Source organism: Pongo abelii, chromosome 5 (genome assembly GCF_028885655.2).
Source record: "Pongo abelii isolate AG06213 chromosome 5, NHGRI_mPonAbe1-v2.0_pri, whole genome shotgun sequence".
Classification (NCBI taxonomy): Eukaryota; Metazoa; Chordata; class Mammalia; order Primates; family Hominidae; genus Pongo; species Pongo abelii.
The window spans coordinates 17,476,332-17,502,933 of record NC_071990.2 but is presented as its reverse complement, the minus strand read 5'-3'; the positions used below and the strand labels follow the sequence as shown (position 1 = coordinate 17,502,933).

The 26,602-nt window shown below is 42.6% G+C and overlaps 1 protein-coding gene across 1 annotated transcript in view; it reads right to left on the bottom strand.

The window, feature by feature from the left end:
* Positions 1 to 26,602, bottom strand: part of CAP2 (cyclase associated actin cytoskeleton regulatory protein 2) — a 162,109-nt gene that overhangs the window by 27,365 nt on the left and 108,142 nt on the right. Inside the window, 3 exon segments of the mRNA NM_001132441.2 lie at positions 15,661 to 15,766; positions 21,876 to 21,961; positions 22,291 to 22,434. Coding sequence (NP_001125913.1) covers positions 15,661 to 15,766; positions 21,876 to 21,961; positions 22,291 to 22,434 — 336 coding nt within the window.

Genomic DNA, 26,602 nt, shown 5'->3' with positions numbered 1-26,602 from the left:
GGAAAGGTCATAAAAACTCAGATCTCATGGTTTCGTCGATGATTTCTGATGGCTTCATGATTCTCCACTCCTCCCATCCTCCTGTGGGTCCCTGTATGTCATTCCTTTGATGACCTGGAAAGATCTGAGCTTTGGCAGTAGATTAAAAAAAGACAGAACAGAAAGCAAAGTTGCTTTGGAGAAGTAACAACAGCTTAAAATCAGAAAACAGCCTGGGAATAACATGTGCTGTCTATATTAGTACCTGTAAACCAGTAACTTAGTGTTTTTATGTTTGTTTTTCTCTTAATTCATGCAGATGCTCCTTGACTTATAATGGGGTTTCGTCCCATAAACCTATTATAAGTTGAAAATATTGTAATAGTCAAATATGCATTTAATACACCTAATCTATTGAACCTCATAGCTTAGCCTAGCCTAATGTAAAAGTGCTCAGAACACTTACATTAGTCCACGGTTGGGCAAAACCTTCTAACACCAAGCCTATTTTACAATAAAGGGTTGAATATCTCAGGTAATTTATTAAATACCGTACTGAAGTCAAAAACAGAATGCCTGTATGGGTACTCAAACCGCTACTTGTATACCCAGATGTGGCCCTTCTAAAAACATAGGTGGTGATTTCTTTTCTACATGCTCAAAGTAAAAATTTTTGATAAAAGCAGACCAATCCCTCAGAGTAGAGTCCAGAAGAATATAATGAACACACGGCCAGGCATGGTGGCTCACGCCTGTAATCCTAGCACTTTGGGAGGCCAAGGCAGGTGGATCGCTTGAGGTCAGGAGTTGGAGACCAGCCTGGCCAACAGGCCAACATGGTGAAACCTCGTCTCTACAAAATATATAAAAATTAGCCGGGCATGGTGGCACAACCTGTAATCCCAGCTACTCAGAAAGCTGAGGCACAAGAATCGCTTGATCCCGGGAGGTGAGACTGCAGCGAGCCGAGATCATGCCACTGCACTCCAGCCTGGGCGACAGAGCAAGACTTTGTCTCAAAAAAAAAGAAAGAACGAACGAAAATAAAAAAGAATATAATGAACACAATCTAATATGCTCAAGTGATCCGTATATTCTGCATAAATTGCCTTGATATGTGGCCATAATTATTAGTTTGGCTTGCTGACATTTAGATCAAATCTGGAATTTCCAGACTGTCTTTTCTTCTTGTCTGCCAGCTTGAGAATACAATTTCTCATAAAAAAGGAAAGATAAAATTAAATTTTCCATGGGAAAACTTTCCAGGGTTAAAGATAGCAGAGTATACTCATCAAAGAAACAAACTCAAGAGGCCCAACAGTTATATAAAGACCAAGAGGGACATGTGGCTTGAATTAGCTGAACAGCTACTTCATTTGGCCAGAAGGGCCTAAGTCTGAACTACCACTAAATTCAGGTTTTTTTCTTTCAGATTTCAGGGGCATACAGAAACGACTGTACTTTCTCCAATTATCTATACTTAGTAGATAGTAGAGGTGGAGGCTAAGGCAAAATAATTGCTGTTAGAAAGATTAGTTACCTTTGGCTCCATATTATATATGCATTTTGTTTATTTAGGGATGCTCAGTTTGCATCAAGGGTGCAGACTGGACCAATAAACTGTGGCCAGGGCTTGCCTATGTGTTCTATTTTTTTTCCTTTTTTTGAGACAGAGTCTTGCTCTGTCGCCCAGGCTGGAGTGCAGTGGAGTGATGTCAGCTCACTGCAATCTCCGCCTCCTGGGTTCCAGCGATTCTCCTGCCTCAGCCTCCCAGGTAGCTGGGACTACAGGCATGCGCCACCATGCCTGGCTGATTTTGTATTTTTAGTAGAGACAGGGTTTCACCATGTTGGCCAGGCTGGTCTCAAACTCCTGACCTCAGGGGATCTGCCTGCCTCAGCCTCCCAAAGAGCTGGAATTACAGGCAGGAGCCACTGCGCCCAGCCTGTGTGTTTTGTTTTATGAAAGGTTTGTTTTACCTTTAGAAGATAATCGGCACCTTCCCCCATTTCCCTTTTTAAGAAAATAGTTTTTGCTTAAGTTAATACTACCTTCTGTTTCCTGAGTTTATACCAACTGAGAATGAAAGGCAGTGGGTGACAAGGGACAGGAGCAGAGGAGGTGTGGGCGGCCGATGGGTGTTCCTGAATAAAAGGCATTGTCCATTCCATTCCTATCACTGGACAGAAGGAAAGACACATTTTGGCTGGGTGCGGTGGCTGACACCTGTAATCCCAGCACTTTGGGAGGCAGAGAAGGTAGGATCACCTGAGGTCAGGAGTTTGAGACCAGCCTGGCCAACATGGTGAAACGCTGTCTCTACTAAAAATACAAAAATTAGCCGGGCGTGGTGGTGCGTGCCTGTAATCCCAGCCGCTCTTGAGGCTGAGGCAGGAGAATAGCTTGAACGCGGGAGGTGGAGGTTGCAGTGAGCTGAGTTCATACCACTGCACTCCAGGCTGGGTGACAGAGCGAGACTCCGTAAAAAAAAAAAAAAAAAGACACATTTTTATGCAGCTTTTGAAAAACAGACATGATCTATAGTTAATGGACTAACGCTTTGGAAATTTCATTGTGATGACAAATGAATACAGTGGATTTAGCAAATGTGTTTGAATCCTATCTGTTTTCAAGTCACTGCTGTCCCAGAACCAGGGTACCAGTCACTGCTACTGATCTCAGGCTGAACTGGAAATGGAGCCTGCATTCAATGAGCTCATAGCTTAGGAAGAGAGGATACTTCTGTGTTCCCAGATGTGGCAGGCACTTGGCTCCCAGACTTTGAGTCTTTGCTCAGGGTGTGCCTAGTTTGGAAGGCTCTTGCCCAATTGACAATCTGGAAAACAGCCTTCAAGCCTCAACCAAAATGTGTCTTTCCTCCTTTTGTAGGGTTTTTGGAACTCTCTTAGGAGGGACTTCCATGTTTCAATGTGGCACAGTGCCTGAAACATGGTAAGTGCTTCATAAACATGTTACTGAATGAGAAAATAACTGCTGTATAAGGTAGCAAATGCTAAGCATCACAAAAGAAATGGAGAGTATAAGAAGTGCTATGCAGTTGCTGAGGATGGAAGGATAACTTCCAGCTTGTGGCGGGCATGGTGATAAGCAGAGGTTGGAGAAGCTTCTTTTTTCTTTATTTTTTGAGATGGAATCTTGCTCTGTCACCCAGGCTGGAGCGCAGGAGTGCAGTGTGTGATCTAAGCTTACTGCAGCCTCTGTCTTGCAGGTCCAAGTGATTCTCTGCCTCAGCATCCCGAGTAACTGGGATTACAGGCATGTGCCATGACGCCTGGCTAATTTTCATATTTTTAGTAGAGACGGGGTTTTGTCATGTTGGCCAGGCTGGTCTTAAACTCCTGGCCTCAAGTGATCCACCTGCCCCGGCCTCCCAAAGGTGCTGGGATTACAGGCATGAGCCACTGCACCCAGCCCAGAGAAGCTTCTTGAGTAAGGACTGTTTCAGTAGACCTTGAAGGATGGACAGGATTTGATGTAAGGAAGCAAGAGGAAGGGGATTCTAGGAGCTGGGGACATGAACATTGTCATTACGATAAATGAAATGGAATTGTTAACAATCACATAAGAACTTAGAGATTCACTCACTGTCATCTTTCAAAGCCAGATCTTCAGATGCTACAGACTTCTTTCACGAAACCACTACTACTCAAAAAAATGTCTTTTTGGTTGCCTTCAGACCTGTTTACAAAAACATGCACACCAAATACTCACTTATGCCTTTATACTCTGCTCCTTTGGCCTGAAAAGAGTATTATTCGAATTGATCCCTCTCGGAAGAGGGTCTCAATGGAGTTTGGCCATGTGACAAGATAAAACTCATTGTTAAAGAAAGATTATTTGCCACTCCTGAATGACCCCAAAGAGATGGGCCAAGGGCTTCATCTGCTGTTGCCCTTTCTTACTCCAGGCTTCGGAGGGACAGTGAGGTGGAGCAAATCACTCAGCTGTGGCAGTGACTGCTGGGAGGCTCCACCTCAGGAAGTAGGGGTGGACTGGGGAGCAAAGGCTGGGCAGTTAGATGCAGAGTGTGGCATCTCAGTGACAAATGACAATACAGGGGTGCCGGCAGCTGGGGTCACTCAAGTTCTCCTCATACACAGTGACCCCCTGCTTTGACTTGGGGAGCATCTCTGTTTGCCCCCCTAAACCACCACCTCCTGATGTTCCTAAGAGGGGCTGGAGGAAAGAATGGGCAACAGGACACACTCAGTTGCAAGATTGCCTTCAACACCATGAATTAAGGAATTTAAATGAATACATTTTCCCAGAATGATGGTTTAAATAAATTAGAAATGTATATTAACTTGCTAGCCCTTATTTTAGAGAGCTTTGAATTCTTGATTATGAAAAAGTTCTGGTAAATAAAATAATACTGACCATTAAAGTAGGCAGCTTTAAAAGCTACTACTATTTTGATTGATGGAGAGAGAAATTTAAATACTCTAAAATGGCCAGGTGTGGTGGCTCATGCCTGTAATCCCAGCACTTTGGGAGGCCAAGGCAGGAGGATCACCTGAGGTTAGGATTTCGAGACCAGCCTGGCCAACATGGTGAAATCCCATTTCTATTAAAAAAAAAGTACAAAAATTAGCCAGGTGTGGTGGCGTGCACCTGTAATCCCAGCTACTCAGGAGGCTGAGGCAGGAGAATAGCTTGAACATGAGAGGCAGAGGTTGCAGTGAGCCAAGATCATGCCACCACTGAACTCCAGCCTGGGTGACAAGAGCGAAACTCCATCTCAAAAAAAAAAGAAATACTCTAAAATATTTATAGATTCTTATTAAGGTATGAGGCAGGCTTGACTGGGGATGGGCAAGATTTGAATGCCAAACCAGACTGAAGACTCGCTGCAATGGGGGAAAGAGGTGAAAGCACCTCTCCAGAAGACATGCCCACCAGGGCCATGTCAGTTGACCACTGCCATGGCAACACCTGGAAGTTACTAACTACCCCTTTCCATGGCAATGACCTGGAAGTTATCACCTCTTTTCTAGAACTTTCTGAATAACCCACCCCTTAATTTGCCTATAATTAAAAGTGAATATAAATATGATGGCAGAATGGTCCCTGAGCTGCTACTCTGGGCACAGTTCCTATGGTCCCTCTGCTGCTGCTGCACATTGCAGCTGCCATAGAAGCTGCTGTCTAACACCGCTGGCTCACCCTTGAATTCTCGCCTGGGCAAAGCCAAGAACCCTCTCAGCTAAGTCCCACTTTTGGGGTTCACCTTCCCTGCAACATTATCAACTGACACTAAAACTCAAAGGTATTTATGAGATAATAAAAACAGTTCTGAATAGAACACATTTACTTAGAGCTTCACAGTACAGCTCTTAATGACTGTGTGTGAAATTGGAGATATTTGACTATTTTTCACCTAAACTTATTCTATTGAAGATATAGCACAGATTGAAATGAAAATTCCAAATACCCCAAATTTCAAAAGGCAGAAATTGAAGCCATAAGAAATAATCCATCAAATTAGACAACTGGTCCAGAAATAATCAAGAGTTCATTACAGGAAAACTTCTTACTCCTTTTTTTTTTTTTTTTTTTTTTTTGAGACGGAGTCTTGCTCTGTTACCAGGCTGGAGAGCAGTAGTGCGATCTCAGCTCACTGCAACCTCTGCCTCCTGGGTTCAAGCCATTCTCCTGCCTCAGCCTCCCAAGTAGCTGGGACTACAGGCATACGCCACCACGCCCAGCTAATTTTTGTATTTTTAGTAGAGACGGGGTTTCACCACAGGATGGTCTTGATCTCTTGACCTTGTGATCCAACCGCCTCGACCTCCCAAAGTACTTTGATTACAAAAACTTTTTACTCCTTAATTCTGTAAAACTGCATCTGCCTCCAGTCCTCCAGAAACTGCTCTTGGAAGGTTACTAATAGCATGGTAAACATGGCTGATGACAGCCTTTGTCCAATCCTTATTCACCACAGCTTACTGCAGTTGGTATCACTGGCCAGCCTGTTTTTCCTATAGCTTTGAGACCCTCCATTCTTCTAGTTCTCCTATCTCTTGTCTCCTTGATTAGTTTACCCCATTCTTGAAATAATGGTGTTTTCCAAGGTTTTATCCTTGATCTCACTCTCTCTTTTTTAACCATCTTATTTATTTGCTGGTCTTTTCTAGGTAGATGACTCCCAGCACGTACATCGGGGTCTCCCCCTTCAGCGAATTCCAGATCTGAATCTCATCTCCTGACTCCACGTGTTTGGACGTCTCTCCTATACCTCCTGCACCTCAAACACAATGCAGTGAACCCCAGGTGAAGATTTTTCTTCCTTCTCTACCAGCTCCTCCTTGTGATTTCCCTATTTTTATATTACCACGATTCTCTCCCAGACTTCCAGATTGGAAATTTTGTGTTAGATTTTACGTCCCTCGTCCTCCAACTCAGTGCATTGAGTCACTCCATCTCTTTGCATTGCCATTGTCACACTCTAGGTCACACACTAACTACCTCACCCTCTAGCCATCCACTAAAGTCTCCCAACACGTATCAGGGCCTCTAATCTCTTCCCCTCTCCGTCTATCTTATGCAATTCATAAGTCATTATTCACAGTGTGTTACTTTCTGCTTAAGAACCCATTCAGGCCGGGTGCGGTGGCTCACACCTGTAATCCCAGCACTTTGGGAGGCTGAGGCGGGTGGATCACCTGAGGTATCAGCCAGGCATGGTGGCATATGGCTATAGTACCAGCTACTCTGGAGGCTGAGGCAGGAGGCAGGAGAATCACCTGAACCCAGGATGCGGAGGTTGCAGTGAGCCGAGATCATGCCACTGCACTCCAGCCTGGTGACAGAGTGAGACTCTGTCTCAAAAACAAAAAACAAACAACAAAACCTATGGCAAAGGAAACAACTTCAAACACCACATGGCCCCACCTTCTTAGCGTAATGCATAAGGATTTCACCATCTGGCCCCAACCTGCCTTTCTGGCCTCACCTTTTGCCACATTCAGCTCTGCAAAACCACCAGCCTTTCTCTCAAAGTACATTGTTCATGTCTTACATACATATGCTGAATTCTCTGCCCCAAAACTGCCCTTCCCTTTACTGTTTGCCTAGGGAACTCCTGCTCACCCTCAAGATCCAAATCAAGTGTCAGCCCTTTTGTGGCTCTTCCTGCCCACGCAGGAAGGAGTCTAATTCACAAGGGTTATTTTCCAACCTAGCTTTGTATTGTTGTTATTTATTTATGCATCATAATAAAAACCCTGCTGCTTCACGGAAGAACTGTAGTATAAATATAATGCCTGGTGTGTGCTTGGTACATGGTAAGTAGCCAATAAATAGTTACCAAGGAAGTGAATTACTAAATAAATCAACGTGTAAAAGTGAATATTTCCCTGTAACAACTCCTTTGGCCCAACTTAAATACAGTAGAGCAGTGCTTTTCGAACTTCACTATGCATATAAATTACCTGGGAATCCTGTTGAAAAGTAGGTTGTGATTCAGGAGGGCTGAGGTGGGGCCTGAGAGCCTGAGATTTCTTTTTTTTCTTTTCTTTTTTTTTTGAGACAGAGTCTTGCTCTGTTGCCCAGACTAGAGTGCAGTGGTGCAATCCAGGCTCACTGCAACCTCTGCCTCCCAGGTTCAAGCGATTCTCCTGCCTCAGCCTCCTGAGTAGCTGGGATTACAGGTCTGCACCACCACATCCAGCTAATTTTTGTATTTTTAGTATAGACAGGTTTTCACCACGTTGGCCACAATGGTCTCGAATTCCTGACCTTAGGTGATCCACCCGCCTCAGCCTCCCAAAGCGCCGGGATTACAGGCTTGAGGTACTGCACCCGGTCAAGGTGCCTGAGCTTTCTAACAAGTGCCCAGGTTGCTGTTGGCCCCAGAACCACGCTGCACTACAGGATGGGCCATATCTTCCACGTTGTCCTGGTGTATGCAAGTGTCATGCCTTGTGTGGATTCCCTAGCACACTGCTCTCCCTATTCCATCATGGTGCATTGCTTATCTTCTTCAGCTAGAATGTGCGTTTCCATGGACAGGAATCGTGTCCACAATGCCATCTACCCATCTTTGTATTCTTAGCCCCTTGCCCAGAACTCAGTGCATAGTAGATGCTTAAGCCATATTGGTTTAATTATGTGGTCTCTGTCAGGCTGAACTCACAGCCACTTCCAACCTAACTTTATTATCTATTTGTGCATTTGAGGCTCCTTTGTTAGTTGATGACACTTCTTTTTTTTTTCTGAGACGGAGTCTCGCTCTGCGGCCCAGGCTGGAGTCCAGTGGCGCGATCTCGGCTCACTGCAAGCTCCGCCTCCTGGGTTCATGCCATTCTCCTGCCTCAGCCTCCTGAGTAGCTGGGACTACAGGCACCTGCCACCTTGCCCGGCTAATTTTTTTTTTTTTGTATTTTTAGTAGAGACAGGGTTTTACCGTGTTAGCCAGGATGGTCTCGATCTCCTGACCTCATGATCTGCCTGCCTCGGCCTCCCAAAGTGCTGGGATTACAGGCATGAGCCACTACGCACAGCCAGTTGATGACACTTCTAACCCCTGCTGAGCAATGTGGAACCCTTCCATAGGAGAATGAGAGTAACTGGCCACCCAGAGCCCCAGAAGGGACCTAGAAGCCCAAACTGAACTAAGTAGAACGACGCAGCTGTGGTCAGGTACACTGGCCAGAGCTACTCCAGGGGAAGAGCCATAGAGAATAGTGAGCTTTGTCTCATCCAGCACATCATCTGAGGCGCTGCCCATTCACTTTGATTAATACCCCTAAGGTGTGGGTTTGGTACAAGTTCTAAATGAAAATTTGGATATAAAAGCTTAAGAACAGTTTTCTCTTGTAAATAGCAAGAGGAAGGTAAAGTGGCCTGAAGACTTGAAAACGTACAAGGCATACATATTCATATTTAATGACATGCCACAGAGTCTACATTATTTATAATAAGTCAGGATACCCTCTGGCTGAGTTTTAATTTGATCAAAAGTAAGCTATTAAACTTTCACTTTGTTAACAGACATTTGGCCTTTACACCAAGAAACAAAAAGAAAAGAAATATCTACCTGGAGGAAAAGAAGTGATCCTAAAGCGTTTTGCTTTGGGAAAAATGAAACGCCACCTTGTCTATAATTGTAACCACCCCCAACGACTTGCATTTTCCTGGAGGTTCAGGAGAGGCTAGGATGGATGATAGTGTATAGGATGGATTTTTAAAACTCGTATTATTAAGAATTACATTGGCTGGGTGCAGCGGCTCATGCTTATCATCCTAGCACTTAGGGAGGCCAAGGCAGGCAGATCACTTGAGCCCAGGAGTTTGAGACCAGCCTGGGCAATGTGATGAAATCACGTCTCTACAAAAAAAATATAAAAATTAGCCAGGCATGTTGGTGCACGCCTGTCGTCTTAGCTACTTAGGAGGCCTTGAGGCAGGAGGATTGCTTGAGACCAGGAGGTCAAGGCTGCAGTGAGCTGCAGTCGTGCCACTGTACTCCAGCCTGGGCATCAGAGCGAAACTCTGTATCAAAAAAACAAAACAAAACAAAACAAAAAACAGTAACAACAAAAAAAATAGAACTACATCACTATTACATAAGACTGTATATACATTCATCCATGCGCAGTTTTATTCTACTCTACAAATAATTATATCCTATTTGATCCCAAAGCTAAAGTAATTCAGAAATATAGGAAAGGACAGAAATATGTCAACAAGTTTAACAACCGAAAGTTAATAAAATAAATCATATTTATCCTAATCATAGAATTCTTTACATGACCTTTATCTGAGCAGAATTTTCTGAACAGACCTTTTTTAGAACAGAATAATAGTCTGCATTTATAGATTCACAGAAATGAACAGTTTTGTAGGAAAAAAAATCAATTATTTCAGTAATTATAAGTGTAAAGACTAAGCCTTAGTCTTTTGACTTTAGTTATCTGATTTGAAGGAAATGCCAAGGAATATTACAGTTCTGACCAACTGCGAGGGATCCTAAGTAACAGTACTGCTAATGGGTTTATGCCAAAAGATCAATTTGTTCAACAAAGTGCATTTGAAACTTAGCACTGAGGAAATGACACAAACTCATATGAAAAAGAGGTCCGGTCCCAAGGATGAAACTAACTGAAAACGGCAAGTAGTTTCTGGTGTGGGGTCTTTCTGGTTGACAGCTGTCTTAATGTTGGAAGAAAGCTCATAGAAATGACAAGATTCCATTTACCATGGTAAATGTAAGAAGACATTCCAGACAGATAACTCCACAGCTGCTTCCTCCCACCCAACTCACCCCCACCCCACCCGGCACACTTGCACACACACGTAGACTCTCTTCAAATCACTGGTCTCAAAGTTTGGCATTTTACCCTGACAACTGAACAGGGCAGCAGTTGCCTGACACAGCTGCGGTCTGGAGGCAGAGGTTAGGAGATGGGATCAGGGACTTTCAGCTCCAACTGTTAACTCAGGGAAGGATGATTTTGTACTGCCCTTGGACAGTCCAGGTCTCAAACAGCATGCTGTCAGTCACTAAAAACCCCACAGAGTGCAAATCTCAAAATCCAATTTGAAAATAGAAAAAAACAACAATTACTGAAAGTACTTGAGATGTTAAGTCCTCATAAACTTTTCACGGTGCAAGTAGGAGTTTTGTGCAATGGACTGTGTCTGTTAAGATGGAATGGGTTTTTTTTTAAAAACCTCTGGGCCGGATGTGGTGGCTCACGCCTGTAATCCCAGCACTTTGTGAGGCCGAGGCGGGCAAATTCCTTGAGCTGAGGCGTTAAGAGACCAGCCTGGGCAACACGGCAAAACTCTGTCTCTACAAAAAATAAAAAAAATTAGCCAGGTGTGGTGGTGCAGGCCTGTGGTCCCCGCTGCTTGGGAGGCTGAGGCAGGAGGATCATTAGAGTCCAAGAGGTTAAGGTTGCAGTGAGCCGTGATTGTGCCACTGCATTCCAGCCTGGGTGACACAGTGAGACCCTGCCTCAAAAAAACAAAAAAGTTAAATTAAAAAAAAAATCTCTGAATACTGTAGTGTCCGTGAACATCAACACCACATCTTTCTACATTCTTTCATGATATTTACCTTTTTATAAATATGTAGTTTTTACAGAGCTGTGATCAGTGGGCAAACAAATGAAATGGTCTTGTTTCATTTTTTCCTCCCAAAGACCATTCAATCAGATGATTCTAGTAGTCCTTTTCTCTTCTCTGCAAGAATGCTGCAACTCTGGCTATAACTGTTTATCCTTCATTTTGCTGGAATGTCAACAGGCCATAGTAAGAGAGGAGAAATTAGCTTGATTTATGCTATGGACTATGTTTCGGAATCTTTTAAGTAGTTTTTAATAATTTAATAGAAATTTGATTTTAAAATTCAAAAATATAATTGTTATAATATACTTTTTAATAGCTGCCCAAACCTTGGAAGAATAAGACAAAAAATCAGGAAATACATTTCTAGGCATACGTTTGAAAGCTTGACAAAAGATTTTTCGTCATTTTTAATATCTGACCAAAACTTTATCATTTTACTCTTCCATTAAAGACGTGAAGTAGATGCTTTGCTTTTACCATTTTGAATAGAATTTTCCCCTGGCATATTATGTGAGCACATAATATGTATAATATAAATAACAGCTGTCATGGCGATCCATGATGCCTGATGTGCTCTATGGATCATATTTATTTTGTATAAATATAACACGTTTTATAACTATTTATTTATTTATTTTAAGACCAAGTCTCACTCTGTTGCCCAGGCTGAAGGGCAGTGGCACGATCTCGGCTCACTACAACCACCGCCTCCCGGGTTCAAGTGATTCTCCTGCCTCAGCCTCCCAAGTAACTGGGATTACAGGTGCCCGCCACCATGCCTGGCCAATTTTTGTATTTTTAGTAGAGACAGTGTTTTGCTATGCTGGCCAGGCTGGTCTCAAACTCCTGACCTCAGGCGATCCACCCGCCTCAGCCTTCCAAAGTGCTGAGATTACAGGCATGAGCCACCACACCTAGCTTATAACACATTTTTAAAAATGTGAGATGTGACTCACTAGTGGGGTCATGAAATCAATTTATTGGGTCTCAGCCAGAATTTTATAAAAAATGAAATAAAAAATAAAATATCTGAATGTGTTGTACATGGTAAGAGCAAGTATTGTTTTGTGAAGCTTGAACATAATAAGTATTCACTTTAGAACAAAGGAAAACAACTACATTGATATTTTTCTGTAATTAATAATCAATTCTTCTCTTTTATATTCATAAACACAATTACTCAGCTTTGCACATTGCATTAAAGGTATTCAAACCATTGAAAAGTAATTTTCTATTCATTTTCCATGGGCACCATTAGAGAATTAACAGGCTAGCATTTGTTGACACTATTTTCCATAAATGGATTCTCATTCCTCTGGCATTTGTCTACCATGAAATAATAATAGAGCCAAGGGCTCCTGATTTTCATTTCACTGTTCTCTAATAATGATCTAACTCCATTGCAAAGATGTGACACTTTCTCTTTATGATACATGGCTCTACAACAAAACACTATCTCATTGGAAATCGATAAAAAATAATTCCAATTAGTCTACATAAACACCCATCCATATCCACACATACCCTTACTTATTAAAACCCTTCACATGTTTTTGAACTCTCTTCTCAAAAGTCACAATGTTGTGGTCAGAAAAAAAAATAATCCACTTAGTTGTATCTTGCACTGTGCATTTCAGTGCTATAGGAGAAAATAGGCAAAGTATAATATAAAAAGAAACATTGGTCTTGAAGGGTCAATGTTAACATTTGTATAAGTGTTGGAAAACAAATGTAGAAGGCCCCACACTCTCTTGAAAAACCACAAACTCTCCTTTAGCATGAAGCCTGCTTACTATACCAACAGGGACATCCAGCATGGAGGGTTAGGTGCTGGGGTACTGCTTTCAGGACAGTGAGTTTTACCTATGAATGGAATTCACAAAGAAGCTGTTTCATTCAAGTTAACATTAATTTCTTTATTTTATTTTGATTTCCATAGATGTTTGGGGAAGAGATGGTGTTTGGTTACATGAGTAAGTTCTTTAGTAGTAATTTGTGAGATTTTGGTGCATCCATCACCTGAGCAGTGTACACTGCACCCAATTTGTGGTCTTTTATCCCTCAGCCCCCTCCCACCCTTTCCCTCAAGTCTCTAAGTCCACTGTAACATTAATTTCTAATGGAAAGGAGTTTCCATGAAAAGCAGGTGCAGAGATTCAAAAGGGCAAGAAACATTCTAAGAGTCACCTCATGGTCATTTAGTTCAAACCATTTACTGAGCACTTACTCTGTGCCAGGCACTATACTAGGGGCTGGAGACAAGAGATGAGTTTCCAATCTAGTGGCAGAGCCCCAAAAGCACACAGTAAAGCACCATTCCACATGCTAAGGATATGACTGAGGTATACTCAAGATGCAAAGGAGGCAGACAGGGAGCAGAGCCACTTAACCCTGATGGGGAGCTGACGGAGATCAATGGAAGTTTCTTAAAGAGGTGATGTGTGAGGTGAGCCTTACAGAAGACATAGGGGTACTTCCCCGGGGGAAATTAGGTTATACAGCAGGATATAGGTTCAGGACATTGCAATAAAGGTTACACAATATGAGTTCGGTAAATTTTGAAACAACATCAATTTCATTTGGTGCAATCCAAGCACTGACTTTGTTCAGGATACCACAAGGAGCGAGGGGTTGCTGGAACACACAGTGAGACATGGGAGAAGGATGTGAGAGATAAAGCTGAAAGGGGCAAAGGTCAGCGCAACATCTCACATGGGAATTAAAGTGGGAACAGACACAGGCCGCGATCTTATGCTGCTACTAAGATACCAAAGTCCTAGGATCGCCTAGGTATTCAAAAATACTATTCAATACACTTTAGAACACTAAAAGAGAAGTTAAGAACATTTAAAGGACATTTTAATCATAATTCCACCTCATTAAAATGACATCTATCTTGTTCTTTTTTTTGGAATAATTTTAACCTTTACTTTAGGTTCAGGGGATACATGTGCAGGTTTGTTACGTGGGTATATTGTGTGATGCTGAGGTTTGGGGGTGTGAATGATCCCGTCACCCAGGTAGTACGCACAGTACCCAGTAAGTAGTTTTTCAGTCCTTGGACTCCTCCCTCCATCCTATCTCTAGCAGTCCTCAGTGTCTGTTGTTCCCATCTTTATGTCCACGTGTACCCATTATTTAGCTTCCACTTGTAAGTGGGAACACATGGTATTTGGCAATCTGTTCCTGCGTTAATTCGCTTAGGATAATGGTCTCTAGCAGCTTCCATGTTGCTGCAAAGGACATGATTTTGTTCTGTTTTATGGCTGCATAGCTTTCCATGTACACCTGTCTTCAAACCTTCTTGTTCCCTTCAATTTCTATCACATATTTATTTATTTTTATTTTTATTTTTTGAGACAGAGTCTTGCTCTGTCACCCAGGCTGAAGTACAGTGGCACTATCTTGGCTCACTGCAACCTCCGCCTCCCGGGTTCAAGCGATTCTCCTGCCTCAGCCTCCTGAGTAGCTGGGATTATGGTGCGCACCACCACTCTTGGCTGTTTTTTGTATTTTTAGCAGAGACGGGGTTTTGCCATGTTGGCCAGGCTGGTCTCGAACTCCTGACCACAGGTGATCCACCCACCTTGGCCTCCCAAAGTGCTAGGATTACAGCCACCATGCCCAGCCTCTATCATGCAATTTCTTAACATATACATCATCTTAATACTCATAAACTTTTGCAATTGACTTTATCGCTTAACATTAACTGGTAAAGCATTTTAATGGCTGTAGAGTGTTTCATTGCATTCTTACTGTGGACAACTTAGGCAATTCCTTTTTTTTTTTAATTGCTGTTTGTTTGAGATGAAGTCTCACTCTGTGGCCCAGGCTGGAGTGCGGTGGCACGATCTAAGCTCACTGCAACGTCTGCCTCCCGAGTTAAGTGATTCTCCTGCCTCAGCCTCCGAAGCAGCTGGGATTACAGGCATGCGCCACCACACCCAGCTAATTTTAGTATTTTTAGTAGAGATGGGGTTTCACCATGTTGACCAGGCTGGTCTCGAACTCCTGACCTCAGGTGATCTGCCCACCTCGGCCTCCCAAAGTGCTGGGATTACAGGCGTGAGCCACTGCGCCCGGCCAGCCATTTTCTTTTCTATGTTATGTAGGGAGCTCCGAAATTTCTCCTACAACAAATGACATTTCCATAAACAGTTTCTACATGGGCTTTTTTTTTGACAAAGTTTTGCTCTGTCGCCCAGGCTGGAGTGCAATGGTGTAATCTCGGCTCACTGCAGCCTCTGCCTCCTGGGTTCAAGCAATTCTCATGCCTCAGCCTCCTGAGTAGCTGGAATTACAGATGTGCATTACCATGCCTGGCTAATTTTTATATTTTTAGTAGAGACAGTGTTTTGTCATGTTTGCCAGGCTGGTCTTGAACTCCTGACCTCAATGATCTGCCCGGCTCAGCCTCCCAAAGTGCTGGGATTACAGGCGTGAGCCACCGCGCCTGGCCCTCTGCATGGACATTTAATCTTATATTTTCCTTGAGGTAAGTTTTAAGGCGTGAGATTACTGGGCCACAGGGTGTATATATAGTTGTGGCTTTTTTTTACGCACGTGGAGGAAGGCCTGGTACTCACTGTTTTGCTCCATGTGAGGCCCGTGGTGTGGTGTTCCTTGATGTATGCTTGAAGCTCACTCCAAATGTTCAAATATGACTTCACCCAATCCACATGACGCAAATCACTTTGTTGTGAAAGAGAGTGGAAGAAAGCAGAGTTAGGATCTAAAATAAAATTTTAAAAAGATTGTGGGGCACATGGTTATCTAGTGACTAGGGGCCCTGGAGCCCGGAGCAATTGTCCTTGCAGCCCAGTCACCGTGAAGGGCTTCAGAAGGGAACCCTAGGAGGAAACTGGCCCAGTACTCTCCTGAGGGGAGGCGGCAGGTGGCCGGATGCCCTGAGCTCTGGGTATGGAGCAGAGGGACCACAGAGAGGGGACCCAACAGAGCTAAGCTGACTTGAGTAGGGTGTCCTCGCACTGTCCCAGTCAGCCCTCATGTGACGGGGGTGTGGAGGGGAGACTGTTTCTTTCTGCACTGCTTCTGATGCAAAATGAGAGACAATATGCTCCCAGGAATGAGAACGGTATTAAAAAGAAAAAAAAAGTCATTGGGTTCATTTTCTAATAATTCTGTTGAATTATTTGGTTAAAAGTATAACCAAATTGGAGAATTTTAGCCATTATGACTGACAAAGAAGTTGGTATAGGAAGAAAATTGATCTTTTACAAACAGGTAACACTCCTTACTTCTAAAGGGACATTTACTTAAATTCCCTTAATTTAATACTTTGAATGACAATACAAACCTGGCAAGGCATCACCAGTATTTTTATCTCTATTTTATTGAACTAAGGGCTAGTAAAATGCTTACCTTTTATAACGGGATTAACATACAAGATTGAAAGAATTGTTAGAAATATTAAACTTATAGATAGGTAAAAATAGTTGCATTTCCTTTTGGCAATTTTAACCTATAATACATTTTTTCTCACTTATAGAATTGACATTTGAGTTAAGAAAAATTTAATTATGTTCCTGGGCCATTAATCTGAAGATAATCACGAATGGAAATCTCTATTATTAAAGCTCTTGTAATAATGACTTGTCTCTAGACATATTCTGTTTTCCTTGAAAAGCCCTAAAGTACCACCAGCATGTTTAGAATCCTATTGTATTAAGGCATGCCATTTATAAAGAGTGAAATTGGGAACCGAAGTCATAAATATTCACTCCACAAATAGAAAAAATGTGAGTGTGGTTTTGTTCTACATTTTTAGATGTACTGATTATATTCATCAAATGTATGAAAAATCTCATTGTCGCTTTATCTCACCTTCACAGTCAAAACTCAAAAACTAAGTGTAGCTCCAATGGTCTCTCTTGTTAGTTTCCTAAGTCTGTAGGGTCTTGTAAGGGTCTTAGTACAGTGCCTTGCACATAGGAAGCAGTATACACATAGCTATTATTAGAGCATGAACATTACTTCAATATAAATGTACACATATATGTCTATGTTTATATGTGTATGTACATACAACACACATGTATGTTTGTGGACATTATAGAAATAGCATGTTGACATTCAATATACTTTCTTTTCTTTTTTTTTTAGAGACAGGGTCTTGCTCTGTCACCCAGGCTGGAGTGCAATGGTGAGATCATAGCTTGCTGTAGCCTCAACCTCCTGGGCTCAAGTGATCCTCCCACCTCAGCCTCCCAAGTAGCTGGGACTACAGATGTGGGCCACCATGCCCAGATAATTTTTAAATTTTTTTGTAGAGATGGGGGTCTCACTATGTTGCCCAGGCTGGTCTCGAACTCCTGGCCTCAAGCTATCCTCCCTCCTCAGCCTCCCAGAGATCTGGGATTACAGGCATGAGCCACCACGTCTAATTCAGTATATTTTCCATTAAAAAATTTAACAATGGATGAAGTTCAAGTCTGTATGGGCAAATTCTTTTTTTTTTTTTAACCAATGCAGTATTATTTTGACTTGAAGAACGTTCTAGCAAAACTTGTAATAAGGACAAAGAGTATGGTGCCCTTTTACCTGAAATCAGTCTTTAAGGGGTAACAAATTGAGCAGGACCCAAATACACATTAGGAGCTGCAAACCTATTTTCAGTTTCATATACTCTGGAAGAAGCTATGGTAGGGGAATGTGAATTTTAATGATTATGACTCAGAGAGGCCACACCTCTATAAAGCTAAAATAAATGACTTGCTGTATTCATATATTGAAAGAACCAGGCTGGGCAGGGTGGCTCACGCCTATAATCCCAGTACTTTGGGAGGGTGAGGCAAGTAGATCATTTGCGGTTAGGAGTTTGAGACCAGCCTGACCAACATGGCGAAACTCCGTCTCCACTAAAAATGCAAAAAAATTAGCTGGACGTGGTGGTGCATGCCTGTAGTCCCAGCTACTCAGGAGGCTGAGGCAGGAGAACTGCTTGAACCCAGGAGGCGGAGATTGCAGTGAGCTGAGATCGTGCCACTGCACTGCAGCCTAGGTGACAGAGCGAGACTGTGTCTCAAAAAAAATAAAAAAAAAAAGAAAGAGAAAAACAGCCAATGAGCAGTCAAGCTGGTGGTAAGCGTTGCACAGATACAAATTCCACTGCTCACAGTCCTGTTTAAACCTCAAGGAAGTCTGCCTTTCTACTCCTCTACCTACGGTCCTATCTGCCCAGTGGGCAGCAGCGACTCACAGATGACTGCAACACAGAGATGGCAACACGGGCTTGAGTCCACCGGTAAATGGGTGTTGCATGGTGTGGAGTATGCTGCTTAGTCCGCTTTCAGAAGCTCAAGGGTGACCTGGGAGTGCTTTGACTACTCCTAGCAGTAAAACGAATGCATTTGCACTTCCAGCTGCATTTCTTCGGCTTCTTGTACAGTCTTGAGGTGGTCCACTGAGCTTAACTGAATCATCTTTGGTACTACTGGAAGTACATTTTCTACTTAATTGCTAGAGTTAACACTGAGGGGCAAATACTGAACCCTCTTTGTGAACAAAAGCATGTAGAAAAGCCCAACCCTTTTGACTATGCTGCGACCTGGGGAGAACCCCTCACACCCACAGCCCCAACATATACTCAAGGAGGGACTGGGAGAAGGACAGGAGCTGATGAACTGAGATACTAATTAAAATAGTCTCCAAGGGTGGAAGGTAAAAAGGCAGAAACCTAGGTAGTGCTTGAGCTGTCCTGAACTGGCATGTGTAGGTGTGTGTCTGTATATCTGGAACAAAAGAAGTCACCATGGGTGTATGTTCATACTGTCATATGATATCCAGGTTTGGGAACTGAAACTTGCTCTTTTCTGAAATGTTATTTTTATGTCAGATGAACAGACCATCTTGCATTTCTGATGCCTTTCTCATGCGTGCTGCACAGTTCTAAAGTCTCTAATACAACACGGCAACATTTGGAGGCATATCACTGGGCACAATTGCCTTGATGCAAAAGGTCTGTAACTGAGCACAATTGTTTTAACCAAAGTTTTCTCGGGGTGCGCAGAGCCCCTAAGAGGAAAAGAGGCGCACTGAAGACCCTGGAATTAGGAGTTCTGTCTGCTAAAGCTCCTCTTCCTAAAAGCAACATGGAACGACTAAATTCTGTGAGGGGAATACAATGGCTGTTTGTTTTTCTTTTTGTTTTTTAAAATATAACAGCTTTATTGAAATATAATTCACATCCCATACACTTCAACCATTTCCAGTGTGCAATTCCATAGTTTAGCTCAGCGGAGTTATCACTCAGTTGAGCAATCACCACCACAATCAATTTTAGAACATATTCATCACCCCCCAAAAGAAACCCTATACCCATTAGCAATTACTCCCCAAAAGGGAATCATTACTAAAAACTTAAAAAAAAAACCTTAAACTTTAAAAAGTTTAAGTTTTCCCTAAATTTCTCCAGCCCTAGGCAACTGTTAATCTACTTTCTGTTTCTATAGATTTGACTATCCTGGAATTTCATATAAATGTAATCATACAATATGTAGCCTTTGTGCCTGGCTTCTTTCACTTAGCACAATATTTTCAAGGTTCATCCATGCTGTTGCCCGAATAAAAGAATGAAGTATCAATACTTCATTCTTTTTTTATAGCCAAATAATATTCCATTGTGTGGATATACCATATTTTATTTATCCATTCATCAGCTGATGAACATTTGGGTTGTTCTCACCTATTGGCTATTATGAATAATGCTGCAGTGAATATTGTGTACAAGATTTTGGGTGAACATATGTTTTCAGTTCTTTTGGAAATACACCTAGGAGTGGAACTGTTGGATATGGCTCTGTTTTTTTTTTTTTTTTTTTTTTGAGACGGAGTCTCACTTTGTCACCCAGGCTGGAGTGCAGTGGTCCAATCTCAGCTCACTGCAACCTCCGCCTCCCAGGTTCAAGCAATTCTCCTGCCTCAGCCTCCTGAGTAGCTGGGATTACAGGTGCCTGCCACCACGCTCTGCTAATTTTTGTATTTTTAGTAGAGACAGGGTTTCACCATGTTGGCCAGGATGGTCATGAACTCCTGACCTCAGGTGATCCACCTGTCTCAGCCTTCCACAGTACTGGGATTACAAGTATGAGCCACTACACCTGGCCTGCTTTTTATAGTAAAAAAAAATATTGTTACATAGTTCTTAACCTGAGGGATGGATGTATAGGTATTTTTTTGTATTGTAATCCTTTACATCTCATGTGTATTTTATAAATATTCTTTTGTATTTACTCAATATTTTTAAAATTAAAAAAATCTACAAAAAAAGTGATGAAAATTTTGAATATGTAATATTAATTAATGGCCTGGAAGTATACTAGGTATTTATTTATATATTTTATGCAATTTTTCTATATTCCATATAAAATTTGTCTTATATTGTTGTAGACCCTTTTCTTCTGGTTCTAATTTTCAGATCTGCATTAGTAAAATAAAGGGGTGAATTGAGGCCAGTCACGATGGCTCATGCCTGTAATCCCAACACTTTGGGAGGCTGAGGCGGGCGGATCACAAGGTCAAGAGATTGAGACCATCTGGCCAACATGGTGAAACTCCATCTCTACTAAATATACAAAAATTAGCTGGGCATGGGGGTGCATGCCTATAGTCCCAGCTACTTGGGAGGTTGAGGCAGGAGAATCACTTGAACCCAGGAGGCAGAGGTTGCAGTGAGCCAAGATCGCACCACTGTACTCCAGCCTGGCAACAGAGTGAGACTCCATCTCACAAAAAAAAAAAAGAAAGAAAAAAAGAAGGTGAATTGAAGCAATAATCCAATAATGCAGGTTCTTTAATTTCCTTCCACCTGAACAGTCTGGGTCAACACGAGACGTCCCCAGGTGCCTCTGCATTTGCTGACCAATGGTCACTTCTGTTGCTGCCATCTAAGAGCTCAGAGGGAGATCCACTCTCGAGTCCAGGGCCAGAAGCAGGTAGAACCTTGTTGCTCTTATATTTGCCTCATCCCTTCCCTTAGTTCCTAGGCACCAGCCACATCACATTTAGCCAGCTGTTTAGAGTATAAGGCACGACCTTATCAGAGGGGGGAGGAATCTCATGATACCCTTTAAATAGTTTAGGAAACATATTCCTGGATATTTCTTCAGCTCTGCCATGTCTCCGTTTGGGCCTATTTTCTATTGTGACTCCAGTTTAAGTTACTCTGGGATCTATTACTTGTGCTGTCAAACGCAAGGTCCTTTCACGCTGGTTCACCAGGCAAAGCCCCTAGGTTTAGACTCATCTATACTTTCAGCAGCACTCTGAATGGCTGCTAGTCTTACAGGTGTCTCTGCGTCCACCCCAGTTGTATTTCATATTAACTGAGTCTCTGGTTTCCTTCTCACTGTTCTGGTTTGTTGTTTCATCTCATTTCTGTTTTTGATTCACACTTCATTTCCTGATTCCTCCTCTCTTCTATAGCTCACCCTCCAACTCTACTTTGATCCATGATAAAGGTTCTGTACCATATAGGGCTGCTCCATCACCAAGCTCTCTGATTATTGAGGGAATACATAAGATAGTGACATGCATTCAAGTGGGGAGAGTTTATTCATTACGAGAGAACTGAGGTAAACTTTCTAAAACCCATATATTATCCGGATAATTGATTCCACTTTCCACTTGACTTTATCTGCAAAGATTAGATTTTCCTTTAAAGTTTATAGTAAATTAGTGTAGAGCCTTGGAAAGGAATCAGTAGTTAACTGGACTGAGTTTCAGGGACAAATATCTAACAAGTAATCAACTGAAAATTTGTTGAGTAAAGGAAGGTACGTACCTGTGTTTGTAGTCCTTTAAGACCCTGTTAGTGTAAAAGGTGGCAGCGTCATTCATCTCCTTGACATAAGGACCGGGTTTGGGGGACTGAGAAAACAGGACCGTCACCCAAGCATAGAAGGAAAAAAAAATAGGATAAGAAAGAAAATGCCTTAAAGAAGAAGAAAAGCAATGGAGACGTGTGGACTTGAAAGTGGGAGGCACATGTTGCTCTGTAAAGGTTGATAAAAACACTTTCTACAGCATCTCAGAACAGAAAGCATTGAACTTTAAACAGGGTAGGAGAAAGCAGATGCATTCAGCCTAGGAAGAAGCTTCCTTCAGTGCAAGGAGTGTGAAGGTAGCTAAGCTACTAGTTCTCCTAAATACTCCAAATGTGTGATGAGGTGAAGAGGCAACATTGCACCTGGACTCACCACAGCTATCCATCCAAGGGCAGGGATGCTTTCGCTGACGGCCGAAAGATGATTAAACATGTTACTTCCCCGGTTTCTCTCTCTGAAAGTTTGGATTTCCTGAATCTTTTCCGATATGGGTTTCAGAAGTGCGGCCACGTCATTCTGTAAGCAGTCAAACATCGGGGGCTGTTACTACAGACAGAGCAGACGCATAGCACCTCTATCCATGTTGGCCTAAGCAGGAGAATTCAGGACCTGCCATCTGTTAAGGGGTCTAAAAGAAACATACGATCATCTTTGAGAATAGCACGCATTTGTTCTTGGTTATGGTAATGCTGTGCTTTTACTGTCTGAAGTATGAAAATTGCAGATATTTTTAACGTTATTAATGCCGTGGCTTGAGATGTGGAAAAAACCCAGCACTATGGCACAGCCCCCATTTTGAAGACTCCTTCATAGACGACAGTGAAATTGAGTGTTGATCATTTATATTTCAAATGGCAAATAGATCACACCCTGCAATAATCCTGGTATAAAGTTGGGTAAGACCGGAAGGTTAGTAAAATGACATCATCCTATTCCTGTGGGAAAATGCTTTGGGAGAGGCTTCCTGGTTTCACCACAGTTACCATAATCCATGTGAAAAAGTGAAAATCTTTCACTGAGGCCCCCACAACCTTTTTTTTTTTTTTTGAGACGGAGCCTCACTCTGTCCCAGGCTGGAGTGCAGTGGCGCGATATCGGCTCACTGCGACCTCCGCCTCCCAGGTTCAAGCAATTCTCCTGCCTCAGCCTCCTGAGTAGCTGGGACAACAGGTGGCTGCCACCACGCCCAGCTAATTTTATTTTTAGCAGAGGCGGGGTTGGCCAGGCTGGTCTTGAACTCCTGACCTCAAATGATCCACCCACCTCGGCCTCCCAAAATACTGGGATTACAGCTGTGAGCCACCCCGCCCGGCCCTTTTTAAGAAAACGTAATGGCTTATCATATTTATAGTGACTTTAGTCTTTGTTGGTATTCTACATTGTCCCCAGTCCACTTGGCCTATGGCTACAGGTCACACTCAATTCTGCTAATTCAACAACTGACTTCTCCATTCATACAAAAATGACTTTCAGAATTACATGAGCTGGCTGGGTGTGGTGGCTCATACCTGTAATTCCACCATTTTGGGAGGCTGAGGCGGGAAGATTGCTTGGGGCCAGGAGTTCGAGACCAGCCCAGACAACACAGCAACACCCCACTTCTACAAAAAAATGTAAAAAATGAGGTGGCTGCGGTGGTGTGCACCTGTAGTTCCAGCTACTCAGGAGACTCCAATCCTGGGAGAATTAGAATTACCCAGGAATTTGAGACTGCAGTGAGCTGTGACTCACCACTGTACTCCAGCCTGGCACCAGAGTGAGACCCTGTCTGAAAAAATATGTAAATAAGTAAAAATAAAAAATAAAAAACAAAATGACATGAGCTGAGTTATGAAGTATCTCGGAGTTAGATTCTCCAGAATACCACAGTTGCTTTAAACATCTCCTCATCTACATCCTTAGCATTCTCTAATGTCTCTAAGTGTTGAAAAGCAGATACAAGGTTGTTTATCAGATTTTTGTGTGTGCTCCAAAGAAACAGCAAAGGTCCTATACTTCAGCTCTGTGGAAGAAGTTAAAGAGCTTTAAGCAGTATTTTAGTAAATCTTGTTTGCAGGAGGTAAAATAGAAAAGCTCCTTACAGCTCTTTAATTTCTGAGATTTCAGAACAATGGTTCCCAGCCTTGGCTACACATTAGAACCACCTTGGGGATTTTAAAAACCACTAAGGCCTGGGTTCCACCCCTAGCAATTCTGATTTAACCGGTCCGGGGGTGGCCTGGGTGAGGGCAGAGGGATCGTTTAAGCTTCCCAGGTGATTTCAATCATTGCTGCAGTGGTGGCTTCACACCCCAGAGGACAGTCATTTCTGCCAGGGACAGAAAACTATTAGGAAATAAATTATGTGCAGCTGCGGTAGCTTTTAGACTTTACCTCTCCTTCTAAACCCTTTATATACCCTCCTCTGAAAAGAATGTTGAATGAAAGGCTTTGGAATTAGAATGGACTTGGTTCATACAGCTTTGGTGCCTACGGGCCCTTGAGCAAATTACTTAATCAGATCCTTAGTTTCCTCATTTGTAAATCAGAGAGAATACCTACCACCTACAGGCTACAGGAGACACTGCATTTTAAAGCCCTGGCACATGGGAGGCACACAATAAATAGAAGAAATTATTATTATTTCCATGATGCAGTTAACTCATACCAGAGGTAAAAAGGATGTTGTCCCCTGTAATATGTGATATTCATTTGTTTAAAATAAATATGCATTCAAGATATGAGAAGCTCCAAACAGACATCTACATAGATCAACAGGATTTTAGGATTCCAGGAGTCTAAACTGGGTCACCTAGTTTAGCTTTTTGACAAATCCAACAGAATAGGTCACAATTAGTATTTAAAAATCATGAAAATAGATTAGAATAGAAAATATCAGAGGGCATTCACATGTAATGAGGATGGATATTTTGGTATTAAACACTTGTTTTGGTTATGAAGTGTGTGTGTGTGTGTGTGTGTGTGTGTGTGTGTGTGTGGGTGTGTGTGTGTGTGTGTACTGGGTTGCCAAATAAAATGTATTTCTTTTTATGGATCTAGCCTAAAAGTTTGAGAAACATGGCCGTAATCCAATTCTCCTATTTTACATATGGAATACAAGCGCAGAGAGGTTAATTTACTATGTCAAGACCAGCTAGCAATGATTAGTGGAGCTGGAGCTAGAAGCTAGGTCTTCGGGGAAGCCCTGAGACAATTCTTGATACTGGGTGCTGAGAAACATATGGTTAGTTCTCTACATACAGGTTTCTTCTCTAGCAATAAGACTAGGGAAAGGTGTTAAGAAGCGATTAAGAGCAAAGGTTCTAGAATGAGACTTCTTGGGTTCAAATCCTTGCTCCACAGTGTACTCAGCTCTGGGACTTTATACCAATTACCAAACTTGTCCAAGATTCCCTTGTCCCATCTGCAAGCTAGGGTTGACAACAGTACCCGCTTCACAGGGATGCTAGGAGGAGTAAATGAGAGAACATGTCGTGCTTGGTAAAGGGTCAGGTATACTGTGGGTGCACAACAGGTGGCTGGTGGTCTCCAAGGTATCTGCCAGTTACAAAGCCTCTAATTGGCCAAGTTCACTGACTAGCTCTTTCCCATCCCTTATATGCAAACACAAGGAGAGCGGTTTCCTAACTGACAATATGCTGAGGGACAGAGGCACACTTCTGTTTGGGGGAAACAAAGAAATACAGGGAAAGAAAGCAAAGTGCTCTCAAGGTTCCGAGTGGACTTTTTAGCTATCCCGTACTGAAGGAGGGGAAAAACAAAAACATTTGCTGCAGAAGCTAGTCAGCTCTTGTGGAAAAGCCACGAATATCTTCCTGTCTCCTCTCTTTCCCTTCTGACCACTACAAAGCAAAAGGCTTCTGGATTTGGTGAAAAGACCTTGAATCAGAGTTGTTAGGGGCTGCACTCTGTGCACCCACCCGCCAACCAAATTCATATGCTGAAGCCTTAACCCCCAGTACCATATTTAGAGAAAGAATCTTAAATATGGTGGGAATGCAACCATATTTGAAGATAGGGTCTTTAAAGAAATGATTAAATTAAAATGAGGTCATTAGGGTGGGCTTCAATACAATATGACTGGTGTCTTTTTTTTTTTTTTTGAGATAGAGTTTCGCTCTTGTTGCCTAGGCTGGAGTGCACCGGCACGATCTTGGCTCACTGCAACCTCCACCTTCTGGGTTCAAGCAATTCTCCGGCCTCAGCCTCCCAAGTAGCTGGGATTACAGACACATGCCACCACACCCAGCTAATTTTTGTATTGTTAGAAGAGACGGGGTTTCGGTTTCACCATGTTGGCCAGGCTGGTCTTGAACTGTGATCCGCCCGCCTCGGCCTCCTGAAGTACTGGGATTATAGGTGTGAGCTACTGTACCCGGCCTGACTGGTGTCTTTATAAGAAGAGGAGATGAGGACAGAGACACACACAGAGGAGAGAGGCGTGGGGAGAGACCAACCCTGCCGTCCCCTTAATCCTGGACTTCCAGCCTCCAAAACTGTGAGGAATTTCTGTTATTTCTAATCTACCTGTCTCTGGTACTTTGTTAGGGCAGCCCTAGCAAACCAATACACGGGTAATGGCAGTTCAGGGACTCCTTCCCTCCAAACTCTCAACAATAGAACAAACAAAAACCCCTCTAAACACTCCTGGCCCCAAACACAATTATGTCATACTTGTTTGTTA